At 42.2% G+C, this 16444-nt stretch overlaps 1 protein-coding gene across 6 annotated transcripts in view; it reads right to left on the bottom strand.

Moving 5' to 3' along the window:
- Positions 1-216: 216 nt before the first annotated feature.
- The window catches only part of LOC131193488 (zinc finger protein 850-like), a 201406-nt gene continuing 185178 nt past the window's right edge, over positions 217-16444 (bottom strand). Inside the window, exons 2-3 of one of the 6 annotated variants that reach the window (XM_058173705.1) lie at positions 6573-7125; positions 217-2601 (exon numbers count right to left, since the gene is read on the bottom strand). In XM_058173705.1, coding sequence (XP_058029688.1) covers positions 498-2030 — 1533 coding nt within the window. In that variant the 5' untranslated portion in view covers positions 2031-2601; positions 6573-7125 and the 3' untranslated portion in view covers positions 217-497. Of the gene's footprint in view, positions 3368-6572; positions 10564-13146; positions 14724-16444 lie in introns of those variants that run through there. The other 5 variants (XM_058173710.1, XM_058173709.1, XM_058173704.1 and 2 more) reach the window with 5 other exon arrangements.

Genomic DNA, 16444 nt, shown 5'->3' with positions numbered 1-16444 from the left:
GTAAGTCAACTTTTTCAGCACCATTATAATTTTGAAGGCTGAATAGTAAGCGGTAAGCGAGGACTGTCTATAAAACTGAACATCCCAAAGGGAGAAAAAAGCTGAGATTCCTGGAATGAAGCATTTATATCATCTACCATCACAAAAATGCAAAGAACACTCCCAAAAATATTTTCTCATAATTGCCCAATTTCTAAAAAAATAAATATCCAGAAACTTCTTACGCTGAAGGCAAAATAGCCATTATCAAAGTAATATGTTCCAACTTTTTCTTTCTTCTTCCCCAACTAATACCATTACATATTTGCCTACAAAAAATCAGGCAAATTCTATTTAATTTAATCAATTTAAATAGTAAATTTCTCAGCTGGAATTACAATGGGACACTAGAAATCAAATTCAAGCCTTCCCTACACTAATCACTTGGGGCCTCTGCGGATTTTCCTTTGTGCGATAAAGGTGGAAAGTTTCCTGAAGCACCGTCCACACTCAGGGTACTAAAATGATTTCTCCCCTTTGTGTATAAGGACATGATTTATAAGGTTAAAACTAGTACTGAGATCTTTCCCGCAGTCTGGACATTCGTACAGTTTCCCTCCTGCATGAGTCCTCTGGTGTTTAACCAGACTGGAATTATGACTGAAACATTTCCCACAGTCAGGACATTCAAAGGGTTTCTCTCCTGTATGAGTCCTCTGGTGTTGAACCAGGCTGGAATTCTGACTGAAACTTTTCCCACAGTCAGGACATTCAAAAGGTTTCTCTCCTGTATGAGTCCTTTGGTGTTTCACCAGGTTGGAATTGTTACTGAAACTTTTCCCACAATCAGAACATTCAAAGGGTTTCTCTCCTGTGTGAATCCTCTGGTGTTGAACCAGGCTTGAATTCTGACTGAAACTTTTCCCACAGTCAGGACATTCAAAGGGTTTCACTCCTGTGTGAGTCCTCTGGTGCTGAACCAGGCTGGAATTATGACTGAAACTTTTCCCACAGTCAAGACAGTCAAAGGGTTTCTCTCCTGTGTGAGTCCTCTGGTGCTGAACCAGGCTGGAATTCTGACTGAAACATTTCCCACAATCAGGACATTCAAATGGTTTCTCTCCTGTGTGAGTCCTCTGGTGTTGAACCAGGCTGGAATTCTGACTGAAACTTTTCCCACAATCAGGACATTCAAAGGGTTTCACTCCTGTGTGAGTCCTCTGGTGTTTCACCAGACTAGAATTCTGACTGAAACCTTTCCCACAATCAGGACATTCCAAGCATTTCTCTCCTGCGCGAGTTCTCTGGAGTTGAACCAGGCTGGAATTCTGAACTAAACATTTCCTACAGTCTGGAAACTCGTACAGTTTCCCTCCTGTATGAGTCCTCTGGTGTTTAACCAGGCTGGAATTCTGACTGAAACTTTTCCCACAGTCAGGACATTCAAAGGGTTTCACTCCTGTGTGAATCCTCTGATGTTGAACCAGGCTGGAATTCTGACTGAAACTTTTCCCACAATCAGGGCATTCAAAGGGTTTCTCTCCTGTGTGAGTCCTCTGGTGGCCAATAAGATTGGAATTTTGACTGAAACATTTCCCACAGTCAGGACATTCAAAGGGTTTCTCTCCTGTGTGAGTCCTTTGGTGGCCAATGAGGTTGGAATGCCGACTGAAACTTCTCCCACAATCAGGACATTTAAAGGGTTTCTCTCCTGTGTGAATCCTCTGGTGGCCAATGAGATTGGAATTTTGACTGAAACTTTTCCCACAGTCAGGACATTCAAAGGGTTTCTCTCCTGTGTGAATCCTCTGGTGTTGAACCAGGCTGGAATTCTGAACGAAACATTTCCCACAATCAGGACATTCAAAGGGCTTCTCTCCTGTGTGAGTCCTCTGGTGTGTTACCAGGTTGTAGTTGTTACTGAAACATTTCTCACAATTAGGACATTCAAACAGTTTCTCCTTGGTGCGAGTCCACGTTGCCATGCTCGCTAAAGCATTTACTGCATTGGGAGCACTTGTAGGCCTTCTGTCCTGTGTGGGTTCTTCCATGGGCCACAATGGAGTTGTTCTGATCAGAGGTTTTGCCACATTCAGAGTATTTGTATGTTTTTTCTCCAGTTTGGATCCTCTCTGGCATAATAAGCTGTGATTTGCAAGTTGTACCTTTCCCACAACAGACACATCTATGGAGCTTTTCCACAACTAATATTCTTGAGGATGTCAAAAATATGGATGATCCTTTGTTTAGCGTTGCTTTAATTTACTGGTGATTTTCTTCCAGAGTGAGGCCTGCAACACTGTCTGCTCTACGTGGATTTCAAATTGACCTTCTCCTCCCCAGTAACTTCCAGATATTTCCCTCTTTTCCTCAATGGAAAAATAATCTCCCTTGATTTTTCATGTAACATATGCTTGAATTTCACACTCTATTTTTCCAAGTTAGAAATCTCTTCTTGATTTTCTCTCATTTCTCTCTCACCTGCTGAGGAAGGTGAAGAATTGTGTGGCTCTCTGAAGGAAATGGAAAATATTTTGATTTCTGAACTGACTTGCTTTACTATTCAATGTTGCTTGTTATCCTCAGTTGTCCAGAGTGCCCTTCATTGCCATCTCTCTTTGTCTGTAAGATTCAAATAAAGGTGTATCTTTAATTGTGCATAAAATGGTTCCAGAAGATGAGAAAAAAAAGAAAAAAGTTTACATTACAATGAAAAGACAAACATGCCACAATGCTCCAATAAGCTCTTACATTAATCAAGACACATGGAAGGCTACACAGATCCAAGTTCTAATACCAATTCAATGATAAAATTCACTTGTTGACTAGGTCAGTCACAAATTCTTAGCAGTGCAAAGGGTTGTTTTAAATACAGTCATTTGAAAAAAGAAACTACACCCACTTTGATTTCTAGTGGTTTACTTATCAGGGTATCATAAATATCATTGAAACAGAACAGAAGAGAATAACAGAATTGGAAGGGACCTTGGAGGTCCTCTAATCCAACCCCTGCTCAACCAGGAGACCCTTCACCATTTCAAACAAGTGACTGTCTCGTCTCTTCTGAAAAGGCCATCACTCTGCTAAACAAATAATTCCCTCAACACTGTCAGACTATTTACTGAATCTGCACTACTATTAATCGTTTCATAGTTCCCATCACCAATCTCTTTCCACTTATGACTTTATGACTATAACTTGTTGCTGGCAATCCTTATGATTTATATTGATATACTGACCATCAATTGTGTTGTAAACGTTGTACCTTGATGAACGTATCTTTTCTTTTATGTACACTGAGAGCATATGCACCAAGACAAATTCCTTGTGTGTCCAATCACACTTGGCCAATAAAATTCTATTCTATTCTATTCTATTCTATTCTATTCTATTCTATTCTATTCTATTCTATTCTATTCTATTCTATTCTATTCTATTCTAAAATCCTCAAGTGATGAAGCACCACAACTTCTGAAGGCAAGGCGTTCTGCTGGTTAGTTGCTCTCACCATTAGGAAATTTCTCACTGCTTCCATAGTATAAAGAGGTGAAGTAGCAGCCAAGTACTACTAATAAAATGCCCTTGATCAATTGATCATCAGCAAGTATGGCTATATCTATAAAAGCCGAAGGTGTAGGAGTTTGCTGGTCTCCATGGAAAAGATTCAGGAGAATTCCTGAATATTTTTCACGGAGTGGAATCCACAGAGTGGAATCTTCTTCCCAGGAGTGGACGTTTAAGGAAATTCAGCCTAAGGTCAGACGGTGCAATGGCCAGAAAAATTGCAAAGAGCTATATCTCAGACTCTACAGTAGGGCTGTCAAACTAGTGGCCTGTGGGCTAGATGGGTCATGTGCTGGCCATAGCCACGTTCGATTGAGAGAAGGGAGGAAAAGTTGTGATACATCACCTGATCATGCCATGATGACGCAAGTTTGACACCCCTGCTCTACATGCTTCAGTTAGCATGTTAAATATTAAGATTCATGACAGTGCAATTAGAAAAAGACTGAAGAAGTATGGTTTGTTTGGAAGGCTTGAATGGAGAATGCCTCGTCTCTAAAAAAGTCATAGCAGCACAGCTGAGGTTTGCAAACTTGCATCTGAACAAATCACATGACTTCTGGAACACTGTCCTTTGGACAAATAAGACCAAAGTGGAGATGGTTGGCCATAATGCAATTGGGCCAGAGGCCATCTGACCAATAGCTAAAGCTTGGATGACATAGGATTATGCAACAGGACAATGGTTACAAAAACACATCAGGAAATCTACAACAGAATGGCTGGAAAAGAAGATAATCAAAGTGTTGCTATGCCAGTCCAAGTCCAGACCTCAACCCGATTGGTGAGGACCTCAAGAGAGTTGTTCATTAAAAAAACCACCCACAAACCTCAATGAACTGAAGCAAGTTCATTGTAAAGAAGATGGGCTAAAATTCCTCTACATCACTGCAAGAGACTGATAGTCACACAGAAAAGAATTGCCTCTAATTGTTGCTGCTAAAGGTGGTTCTACAAATTATTGAATCATACATTTTTCACACCTGACTTCTCCATTTTGGCTTCCTTTTTATAAACTAAATGATGACCTGATGTAATATCTCATGTCTGTGGTTATATATACCTACTTTTAAGACCTTCTAAGGACCAAATGATTTTTACTACGTCCTGATACTTAAAATCATAAAAGTCAAGGAGAGTGTAATTTCTTTTTCACATGACTGTTTATCTGGAAGTTCTGGGGAGAGATTATACATTTGGAGATATGTACATTCAGAGAGAAATAAAAATACACATCTACAATATGGAGATAATCCATATCTTTCAAGGCTCAAAAATATCTCAAAATGGTTACAGTCAAACCTTCTACGCTAATGTTAATCAGGATTCTGATCAATTTGATGTTTGTTCATATGTTGAGATGGCAGGACTGAAGTTCAGGCCTCAACAGGCTTCTGAGGCCATGAAAACGTTCACAGGAAACAACCAGCCTGTGGGTTAGGCAAGTGACAAAAATCACAGAAGGCATGCTTGACTATTTCTATAATTTCTGTATTTCTATATCTTATCTGTCGTGTGCCAGCTGCCACTTATGTAATGAAGCGAAAGCAAAGAAATGTATAAATATCTGTCTTTCACTAAGCTCAGGGTTTCTTCCTTCTTAGGAGGATGAATAAATGCATTGGCTTATCAACACACACACACTTGGACTGACTTTTATTTCACCGAGCTACACCTGTCAATCACAGTTATGTGGCGTCTGTGGCTCAGACTGCTAATGCAGTCTGTTATTAACAGCAAAACCTGCAATTACTGCAGGTTCTAGTCCCACCAGGCTCAAGGTTGACTCAGCCTTCCATCCTTTATAAGGTAGGTAAAATGAGGACCCAGATTGTTGGGGGCAATAAGTTGACTTTGTATATAAATATACAAATAGAATGAAGACTATTGCTAACATAGTGTAAGCCGCCCTGAGTCTTCGGAAAAAGGCGGGATATAAATGCAAATTAAAAAAAATGTCATGGTAAGGTTGGTGGCCAATAAATTTTATGAATAAATAAGTACAACTGAACAGTCAAAACATTTGATTACATTGGCATCCTTCAGTCTCAAGACTATGGTATCGTGCTCTGGAAAGAGATCCTAAAACAGCATCTAGTGTGGCTAAAAAGGCCAATTCGAGAGTAGCAATCCCTTCCACACTGAGGGCAGATACATCCTGTCCCCTGCCCAGCCCCCAGATTTTGCTGGTTCCGGGACTGCATTCAATATTCAATAGCTATTTTTTAAAAAGTGCTGGGTTAAGCACAGTTGAACCTGGTTAATATACGATTGGGGGCACCAATAGGAAACACCGTGCTTGTTAGCTGGAAACAGAAGTAAAACACCCAAAAATGACTAGACGCACTTCAGTCCGATCTTGTTGCCATGAAAACATCAGGTCCATAACAGAATAATGGAGTTGTGAGGGGACATTGGAGGTCCTATAGTCCATCCTCTGTTCTGGCAGCAGACCCTATTCCATCCAGAACAAATGGCTGTCCAATCTCCTCTTAATCTTAATCTCTTAATCTTACTCTTACTCTTACTCTCCTCACCCCTTTCCTAAGAGGTCTGTAAGGAGCGTGCATAAGAGCACAAACGTGCCTACCGTTCCTGTTCTACTGTTTCCTTTCATTATATCCAATTTATATAGTTACTTCATGCTTATACTCATATATATGCTTATACGTTGTATAGTTATTTCATGCTTATGCTTATGTATGCTGTTATGACAAATAAAAAAAACAAAACAAAAAACCCTCCAGTGACGGAGCAGCCACAACCTCTGGAGGGAAGCCATTTCCAAAGAATCAACTTTAATTTAAAAGAGACTTTTTCAATCTTCCCAGCAGCAGAAAATTCCAGCCACCAGTTTCACAGCTTGCAGCCCCAGTGGGCTTCCATTTGGGGAGGGGAGGAACCTGCAGCAGCAGCAGCAGCAGCTGACCTGCTTCAGCCCAGTTGCTTCTCTGCTTCCAGGCCGTGGAAGAAACCGAACAGCCCGACTTGCTCCCGGACTCTCCTCCCACCTGCTGCCCTCAACTCACCTGCCAGCTGCTGCTTCGACCCTGGGAAGAGCACACCACCTTCCTCCCATGAAGTCATCCGGAAGAGGAAGTTCCTCCGGGCTTCTCCTTTCATCCCATCCTTTCTAGCAATTGAGTGTTGATGCCTTTCTAGGCACAGATGTTGCCTGATCGCCATCTAGCGACAGGAACTGGAAAAACACGCTTCCAAGGCGTTTGGAAGATAATTTTCAGCGATGTGGCAGGAGCAGGTCGTTTTCGACTCCTAGCAACTGACCTTTGCAACTGAGCCAAGTGAAATAGTGTAAAATTAACGTTACTTACCTTCGTTTTTGGTGCCTTTGGGTCAGTCTTGATGCCTGGCCTTGCAGTTTCCTTGGCAAGGGTTTTTGGAAGGTTTTCCCCACCCTTTCCTGCTTCCTAGACCTGAGAGGACTAGCCAAAGTTGAACAGATGGTTTTGCCTTTCAGATGGGACTGGACCTGAGCATTTCTCTGTCTCTAACCTGGTGCCTTCACCACTACACAAAACTGGATCTTCCTCCTCCCCACAAAACATACCCATTGACCTGTTCCTGGTGCTCCCACAAGCCAATTGAAGGCTGCAGCTTTCAAGATCAATCAATCAGGATAGAGTTGGAAGGGACCATGGAGGTCTTCTGTTCCAACCCCCTGCTCAAGCAGGAGACTCTGTACCATTTCAGACAAGTGACTATCCTGTCCATTTTTAAAAACTTCCAGTGATGAAGCACCCACAACCTCTGAAGGCAATTATTAATTCTCACTGTAAGTTTCCAGGTTGCTTCTCTCCTTCATTAGTTTCCATCCATTGTTCCTTGTCTTGCCTTCTGGTGCTTTGGAAAATAAGCTGACCCCCTACTCAAATATTGGAAAACTCTATCATGCCTCCCCTTGTCCTTTTCATTAGACTAGGCGAGGGGTGTCAAACTCAAGGACCAGGGGCCGGATGTGGCCCATAGGATGCTTAGATCCAGCCCATGGGTCTGCCCTGGAAACAGTGAATGACTGGCCCACAGTGCCTCTGCCAGTGAAATCCCATTCGAATATCTTCTTGCCACTCTTCCTGCAGATATGAACACCATCCGACCTTGACCGCTTGAAGAATGTTACCATACCCCTCAGCCCCCCTTCTTCCCCTCAGGGGAAAAATGTGGCAGCGTCTGGAAACCTAAAGTCTAGTATGGTTTCCAGGCCTGACACCCAGCTTGGGAGGGCTGCATGCGTGACTAGAATTGGATCCAGTATTCCAAGTGTGGTCTTTCTAAGGCTTTGTAAAGCAGTACTATAATTTCATGTGATCTTAATTCTATCCCTCTATTAATGCAGCCTAGGACTGTATTGGTTATTTTGGCTGCCACCCATCACTGTTGGCTCACATTTAAATGATTGTCCATTAGGACTCCAAGATCCCTCACAGAGTTACTGGCATTAATCCAGATTTCACCTGGTTTATATCTATGCAGTTGGTTTTCCTTATCTAAGTATAAAACTTTTATTTTTATCTGTGTTGAATATCATTTTGTTAGGGGGCACTGTTCAAGTTCACATTTTTCTAGCTTGTCAAGAAGTAGGTTGTGATCTACTTTATCAAATGCTTTACTGAAATCTAAGTATACTATGTCTACAGCATTTCTATGGTCCACTAATTTAGACATTTTGTCCAAGAATGAAATGAGGTTTGTTTGGCATGATCTTTTTGATCGACCCAAATTGGCTACTGGTTATAACTTGTTTGATTCTAGGTGTTCACAGATTTGTTTCTTGGATATGTTTTCCAAGATATTACCAGATATTAATATCAGGCTGATTTGTCTGTAAATTCCTGCATGGTTTTTTTTTACCTTTTTGAAGATGGGAATCCTATCAGCTCTTTTCCAGTCCTCAGTTATAGATAGTCCTGAACTTAAAACCACAACTGAGTCCAAAATTTATGTTAAGTGAAAAACTTGTTAAGTGCATTTTGCCCCATTTTACAACTTTTCTTGCCACATTTGTTAATGAATCATTGCCATTGTTAAATGAGTCACATTGTTGTTAAGTAAATCTGCTTTCCCCATTGATTTTGCTTGTTAGCATGTCACAAAAGGGGATCATATGACCCCGGGACACTGCAACCATCATAAATGTCAGTTGTCAAGCATCTGAATGTAAATCACATGACTAAGGGGATGCTACAATCGTCTTAAGTGTGATAAATGGTCATAAATCACTTTTTTCAGTGTCATCGTAACTTCAGTCACTAAATTAACTATTGTAAGTTTAGGACTACCTCTAGTTCCCCTGTGCTCCAAGGGCTTTGAAACATATGTTACAATGGTTCTGAAATCACATTTACTAGTTCCTTCAGAACTTTGGCTGCAGTCTGTCCTGACCCAGTGATTTGAATTGGTCTAGAGCTGACAGGTGTTCTCTTACCTTATTTTAACATATTTTAATTTGCATTCCTAATCTGACACTTACAATTCTGTTTTTGATAAGTTGTGTCATGTTTTCTTTTTGGGTGAAAACACATGTAAAGTATCTTCTTTGTACCTTTTCACCCCTCCTTATAATCCTGTGAATTAGGATTATAAGGGAGGTGTCTGTCTGAGTCTCTTCTGAATAGCAGTCATGTGTTGCAGACTTGGGCTTCTGCACATGCGCAGATTGCCCATCATGACGTCTTGGCGGGTGGGCGGAGCCTCCCGCCACTTTTACTACCAGTTCGCAAGAACTGGACCGAACAACCCACCCCTGCTCCCAAGGCCATTTTCTTCAGTCTGAGCATAGGGAGGGCATAGGATAGGGTGGATATTGTGCTGGGTTAAAAGCAGGGAGGTAGTTTGTGTTCTCCACTCAGTCATGGAAAGTCCCCAATGATTATCCATCAGATCACTGAGACTAGCAAATATCTGAGATGCCCCTGCACCCCAATAGTTGTATAGACTTCTTAATGTTGTAAGTAAACATCGACAACAAGCTAAATTGGGCCTATGTAGGGACAGGGGGAAGAATCAAACAGGAATTTCTGGACCAGTGGGTCAAAATGTTCACATTCCCTGACCATATCTCACAGAGAGCATTGTTGCCCTGCTGACCTTGTAGGCAGAGATAAATAATGAGATTATCAAAAATATTCCAACATCATGCTGTATCCTATAGGGCACCTGCCTGTTTCTATATCTTTCTAATGTAGTGGGCCAACTGTTGCAATATTAAGCCATATGAACTCCTTTATGAAATTGCTTATGAAATTACTTATGTGCAAATATAAGCATGAGCAATTTTTGAGAAATTGCTTATGTGCAAAAAGATCAGCATAGGTAAGTCTGGCTAATTTTTATCATGTAAGCAGAAATCTGTTTGATGCCAAGGTTGCAAAGATGTTTGCCTGTAAATGTATCAACACTTTTGTGATAGCCACAGAACATTCCTTCTCTGATAAGGCTCACTTCAGAAAGCTTCAAAGAAGTTGCTCCTACATACAATTATATGAGATTTATTAGTATGTAGGGTTGGGATGTTACAAGATGAATTTATGTTTGTTACTGTAATTTTGCTACACAAGTTTCTTGATGTTTTAGAATGTGCCTTTGTTGCTATGTGATTTATGCATGCAAGCCTGCCTTTGATGTAGACGCCTTCTGATAAGAATCCTAATAAAAGGAGAGGCTAGAATTTTGTTCGATGCTCTCTCATCTTGAGAAAAACTGTGTTTGTCTCATTTCCCTCATGAGAAGCCCACCAAATGCTTGATGCGTTGACAGCCAACGGTATATAAGTTGCACTTCTGCTTTAGGTCAGGGCTGCTTAGAAAACTGGCAATGCTTTGCTAGAATCCATTGTGCACATAGAATTTTGCATGCTTAATATATGTCGAATCTTCGAAGTGACTGGTTGCTTTACATGAGGCATGTTTTGGCCACAATATTCCCTTTCTTTATGCTTCTTTTTACCTTTCTTCTCCCCATTGACTGCCAGGGAGTAGTCAGGTTGCTCTCACTGAGATGGTGTGTGTGTGAGAGAGAGAGACGGGGAGAGAGAGAGAGAGAGAGAGAGAGAGAGAAAATACCCTGAAGAAGGAAATGACAGTTTGTGTGTTGCTGTCAAGAAATCTGCAATGACTAATCCATTAAATCACCAGGTATCGAGTACCACTCCAAAAAGATTAAACTTTTTCTGCAGCATACCTGATGTCCTTCGTGCTTGCTTGCTTGTTCTGGGAGGCTCCCACCATCAACAGTGTTTCCTCAGAGAAGTCACAGACCTTCCCCAAGAGAACATACAGCAGCAGAAAGAGGGAGGCAACAACCTATACTGTGTGTATATTGCGTTCCTGTTGTACATCTGCTGTGGGGTTATGAGATCCCTGGACAGCAAGCAATGAAAAGCAGGGCCTGTTTTTCCAGTCTCATTCCCGGGGATCCCATCTGGCCCAAGGAGTCCTTAAGTGGGACTCTACCATGAGGGCCTGGTTACTGCTTGCTACCTGTGTATTGAGAAAAATCTCCCTGTACCTATGAGCAACGTGGAAGGGAAATGTTGGACTGGATTTCTCTGAGGAATGGACTTCAGGCCAGGATCTGTTTCCAAGGAAGTTTTTATTCTGGTCAACTGAGCAGAGATAATTTCCATATAAGAATGTGCGATGACAATTTCTCAACAGAGAAAAAGGCGGAAGGTGCAGTTATATGATTTTTCTTTTTTCATTTCCTGCTTCTCTCTATCCAGTCTTTGTTTTTGTTTGATTTATATATTTTATTAGATTAAAAATTTATAATTAAAAAAAGGAATGCGTATCAGACAAAGAGTGGTACATTGTTGCATGCACATTTGTATTACCAAATCTTTTTTCCAGCCCTTTGAAATGCCTTTTGGAGACATTTCTCTCACCATATACGGTCAGTCATCTCCTCTTCCCAAGCCCCCCTTTTCTAGCCCTGCTGGGTATATTACTTTCTCACTTCGACCTAATGGAGACTTCTCTGTATGCAAAGTTACGGAAGCACAAGGCATTTAGCATGTGTGTGCTTGGAATCATCTCTGGGCAGCAGGAATGAAGCTGGCTCCCTTTGAGCCTCTGACCCATTGAATCTCCTGGATCCTAAATTCTGGGAGCCACAGGAAATCAGTCATAAAGTTTTGGGATGTAGGGAGGTTTTGATCTCCACTGAATCACCCATACGAAAGTACAGAAAACTATACATCAGCTTTCTACAAAGTAGTGCCCTCCAAGTCTTTTGCCCAAACTGTTTGGGGATAATAAAGCTAACTCCTGTAGAGACAGGGAAGGCTGCTAAGAGCAATTCTTCCCTTTAGTAAAATTTTGGCTCTGCAAGGATGCAGATAGAAAGAATCTCTCCTATCTAGACGTGGTTTGGAAGGTGGATGTTATTCTTCCCAGTTATTCTTCCATGTTTCATTATTCTACAGATAGGAGGAAGCTGGAAATCATTTAGCAGCTGTGCATACAAAGAAGAACTTCATAAATATTTATGGCACAGCATCTCCCTAATCTTGAGAAGCTAAGTAGGTCAGGCTTCACTCTCCCAAGGTTCGCTCAGTTGCAAAAGTAGGTTTTGGGGAGTTATCCTGTACTCCCAGTTCCCTGCAATTTCCTTGGCAAGATTTTTTGAAAGTGGATTTCCCCTTTCCAAGGCCTGAGAGAACAGGATAGGTCAAAGTCTCCGAGATGGTTTTGTGCCTAAAGCAGAACCCAAAGGTGCTTTTTAAAGAGGCAATTGGCTTTCTGGTTTTTCTTTGAAGATATTATGTTTCTCATCCAATAAGCTTCTTCAGGTCTTCTTCAGAGCTGGAGAAGCTTCTTGGACAAGAAGTTGAATGTCTTCAAATTCACTAATTGAATGCATGGGTGATTGCAGTATGCAATGTCATTCAATATAAGGGATTCACTCCCATGAATTCTTGAGTTATGGATGGAATGGGCAGCATCCATTCCAGACGTAACTCGAGGACTACCTATATCCAGCAACTTTTTGCAAAGAATTGCCAAAGCCTAGAGTAACGCAATCCTCAAGTGCTTTGTCGCCGAAAAAGCAGTTCCGAGAAACTACATGCAGCTTCTCAGGGCTGCTTTCTCGGCACCAGAGGTCTCGTCAGGCTGATCTGGGATGAGAAAGCAGCAAATGCAAGGGCAAAAGCAGGGAGTGATGTCATTCAATGTACGAGATTCACTCCCATGAATTCTCGAGTTATGAGTGGAATGGGCATGCTCCATTACATTCGTAACTCGAGGACTACCTGTATCCAGCAATTTCTGCTGATGATGGCAAGATAGGCATTATCAAACTAATATGTTTAGCAACATATTAGTTTGATAATGCCTATTTTTTTCTTTCCTCCTTCCAGTCTAATATAATATCTACCTACAAAAAATTAGGCAAATTCTTTATAGTCAAATTTAACAGTCAATTTCTCAGCTGAACTTTCAATGTGACATTAGAAATGAAATTAAAACTTTGTCTACACTCATCACTTTGGGCCTTGTGGATTTTCTTGTGTACGATAAGGTTGGAAGGTTTCCTGAAGCACCATGCACACTTGGAGCACTTAAATGGTTTCTCCCCTGTGTGTATGATTTAGAAGGCTATCCTTAGTACTGAAATCTTTCCCACAGTCTGGACATTCATATGGTTTCTCTCCTGTGTGAGTTCTCTGGTGTCTAACCAAGCTAGAATTTTCACTGAAACATTTTCCACACTCAGGACATTCAAATGGTTTCTCTCCTGTGTGAGTTCTCTGGTGTCTAACCAAGCTAGAATTTTCACTAAAACATTTCCCACAATCAGGACATTCAAAGGGTTTCTCTCCTGTGTGAGTTCTCTGGTGTCTCACCAGATGGAAATTTTGACCGAAACTTTTCCCACAATCAGGACATTCAAAGGGTTTCTCTCCTGTGTGAGTTCTCTGGTGTCTAACCCAGCCGGAATTATCACTGAAACCTTTCCCACAATCAGGACATTCAAAGGGTTTCTCTCCTGTGTGAGTCCTCTGATGAGTCACCAGGTTTGAATTCTGACTGAAACCTTTCCCACAATCAGGACATTCAAAAGGTTTCTCTCCTGTGTGAATCCTTTGATGTGTCACCAGGCTGGAATTATCACTGAAACATTTCCCACAATCAGGACATTCAAAGGGTTTCTCTCCTGTGTGAGTCCTCTGATGAATCACCAGGTGGGAATTCTGACTGAAACCTTTCCCACAATCAGGACATTCAAAGGGCCTTTCTCCTGTGTGAATCCTCTGGTGTCTCACTAAACCAGAATTCCGAATGAAACTTATTCCACAATCTGGACACTCATATGGTTTCTCTCCTGTGTGAGTCTTCTGGTGTATCACCATTTTGGAATTCTGACTGAAACATTTCCCACAGATAGCACATTCAAAGGGTTTATCTCCTGTATGAGTCCTCTGTTGTCTCATGAGTGGGAATTTCCAATGAAACTTTCACACAAACTGGATATTTGGATGTTTTCTATCTGATATTCTATCTAAGGTATCACCACGTCGCCATGCTCACTAAAATATTTACCACATTGGGAACCCTCGTATTTCTTCTCTCCTATCTGGGTCCTTCCATGAACCACAAGGAAGCTGTTGTGACCAAAGCTTTTGCCACATTCAGAGTATTTATATGGCTTTTCTCCAGTTTGTATCCTCTCATGCATGTGATTTGCAAGTTGTATCTTCCCCACAACAGGCATGTCTATGGAGCTTTTCCTCCACTGATATTCTTGAGGATGTCAAAAATATGTGTGATCCCTTGTTTAGTGGTGCTTTGATTCAAGTCATTTTCTTCCTCCCAGGGCAAGGGCTGCATCACTATCTGCCCAACGTGACTATCCAAGTGACCTTTTCCTCCCCACTGACTTCCAGTTATTTCCCTCTTTTGCTGAATGGAAAAATAATCTCCCTTGACTTTTCATGTATCTTTGAGATCCACATACTTCCAGCTAGAAATCTCTTCTTGATTTTCTCTGCTTTGTTTCTCTCCTGATGGCGAAGGGAAAAAATTGTGTGGTTTTCTGAAAGAAATGGAAAATATTTTGATTTCTGGCTCAATTTCCTTTCCTTTCAATGGTGCTTATTTTTATTTGTCCAGAGTACTCTCATTGCCATCATCTTTGTCCGTAAGATTCAAAGAAAAGTGTAACTAATTGTGTATAAAATGGTTGCAGAAGATGTGAAAAAGAGAAAAAAGTATACATTACAACGGATAAGCAAACATGCCACAATATTAGAATATCCCCTTACATTATTATTCATTTGACACATGGAAGACTACCGAGATCCAAGTTAAAATATCCATTCAAACATGAAATTCACTTGCTGACTTCAGTCAATCACAATTTCTTAGCACTGCAAAGGCTTACCGTCTTTCCCAAAAAATAAGACCCGCCCAGCAAATAAGCGCTAGAAGTTTTTAGCATGTGCCTACTTATAAGCCCTAGCTCCAAAATAAGTCCTAGTTAAGAGCCTGCCCACTCCATCCCAGCATCTGTTTTTATTTGCCCGGGGCCACAACCACAGCTGTGGCAGGGTAGACAGCTCCGTGGCCTGTCCGGCAGGCCAGATCGTTTGCCTCCCCCCCGCCCCCCCAATGCCTCTGCCTGCTGCTGCCACGGCGGCCAGGTGGCCTCGATGTCAAGAAAACCAGGGGCGGAGGCAAGCAGAGGCTGCCTCTTTTTTTATCCCTGCCCTGAATCGGGGAATCTGGTGGGTAGGCAGCATTGGCCAGAGCCTCAATAATCAGCTTCTCTCTCTCACCCTCACTCTGAAGCGGTGTCCAGAGGCAGCCTGCACTGTCCCACAGGCTTTGCCAGCTTTCTCTTCCTCTGCGAAAGAGTGGGAAAGGAAGCTGGGTGTCCCAAGACATCCCCCTCTGTGCGTCAACTCGGGTTTCACTCGGTAGGGGAGGAAACTGCCTTTTCATTTACATATGCACAGTCACTCATGCCCTCGTTACCTCTCGCTTGGATTACTGTAATGCTCTCTACATGGGGCTCCCCTTGAGGTGCACTCGGAGGCTTCAGTTAGTCCAGAATGCAGCTGTGCGGGTGATAGAGGGAGCTACTGAGCTCCCATGTAACACCGCCTCCCGCGCAGACTGCACTGGCTGCCTGTGGCCTTCGAGTGCACTTTAAGGTGTTGGTTACGACCTTTAAAGCGCCCATGGCTTAGGACCTGGGTACTTACGGGACCGCCTGCTGTTACCACATGCCTCCCACCGACCAGACGCCCCATAGAGAGGGACTTCTCAGGGTGCCGTCCGCCAAACAATGTCGGCTGGCGGCCCCCAGGAAGGGCCTTCTCTGTGGGGCTCCCACTCTGGAACGAGCTTCCCGGTTTACGCCAAATACCTGACCTTCGGACATTCCGTCGCGAACTGAAAACACATCTTTTTTTTCGCGCGGGGCTGGCTTAATTGGATTTTAAAAGTGAATTTTAGCAATTTTAAATGGGGTTTTAATTGACGATAATCTTTTAACATCAGGCTAATTTTAAATAAGTTTTTTAAGGGTATTTAAATTGTGTATATTTGTATTGTTGGTTTTATTTGCCTGTACACCCCCTGAGTCCTTCGGGAGAAGGGCGTATAAAATCAAATAAAATAAATAAATAAATAAATAAATAAATAATTCATCATCAGCACTTACTTACAGGTTACTTACCGCCTTCTGCCTCCAATAGCCTCCCAGCGACCTGTGCGCTCTCACAGAGAGGGCCTCCTCAGGGTGCCGTCGGCCAAACAATGTCGGTTGGCGGCCCCCAGGGGAAGAGCCTTCTCTGTGGGAGCACCTACCCTGTGGAATGAATTACCTCTGGGACTACGCCTACTTCCCGACCTCCGGACCTTTAAGCCCGAGCTCAAGA

The sequence above is a fragment of the Ahaetulla prasina genome, chromosome 2 (genome assembly GCF_028640845.1).
Source record: "Ahaetulla prasina isolate Xishuangbanna chromosome 2, ASM2864084v1, whole genome shotgun sequence".
Classification (NCBI taxonomy): domain Eukaryota; kingdom Metazoa; phylum Chordata; class Lepidosauria; order Squamata; family Colubridae; genus Ahaetulla; species Ahaetulla prasina.
The sequence above is the reverse complement of the archived record's forward strand: the minus strand, read 5'-3'. Positions and strand labels throughout refer to the sequence as shown.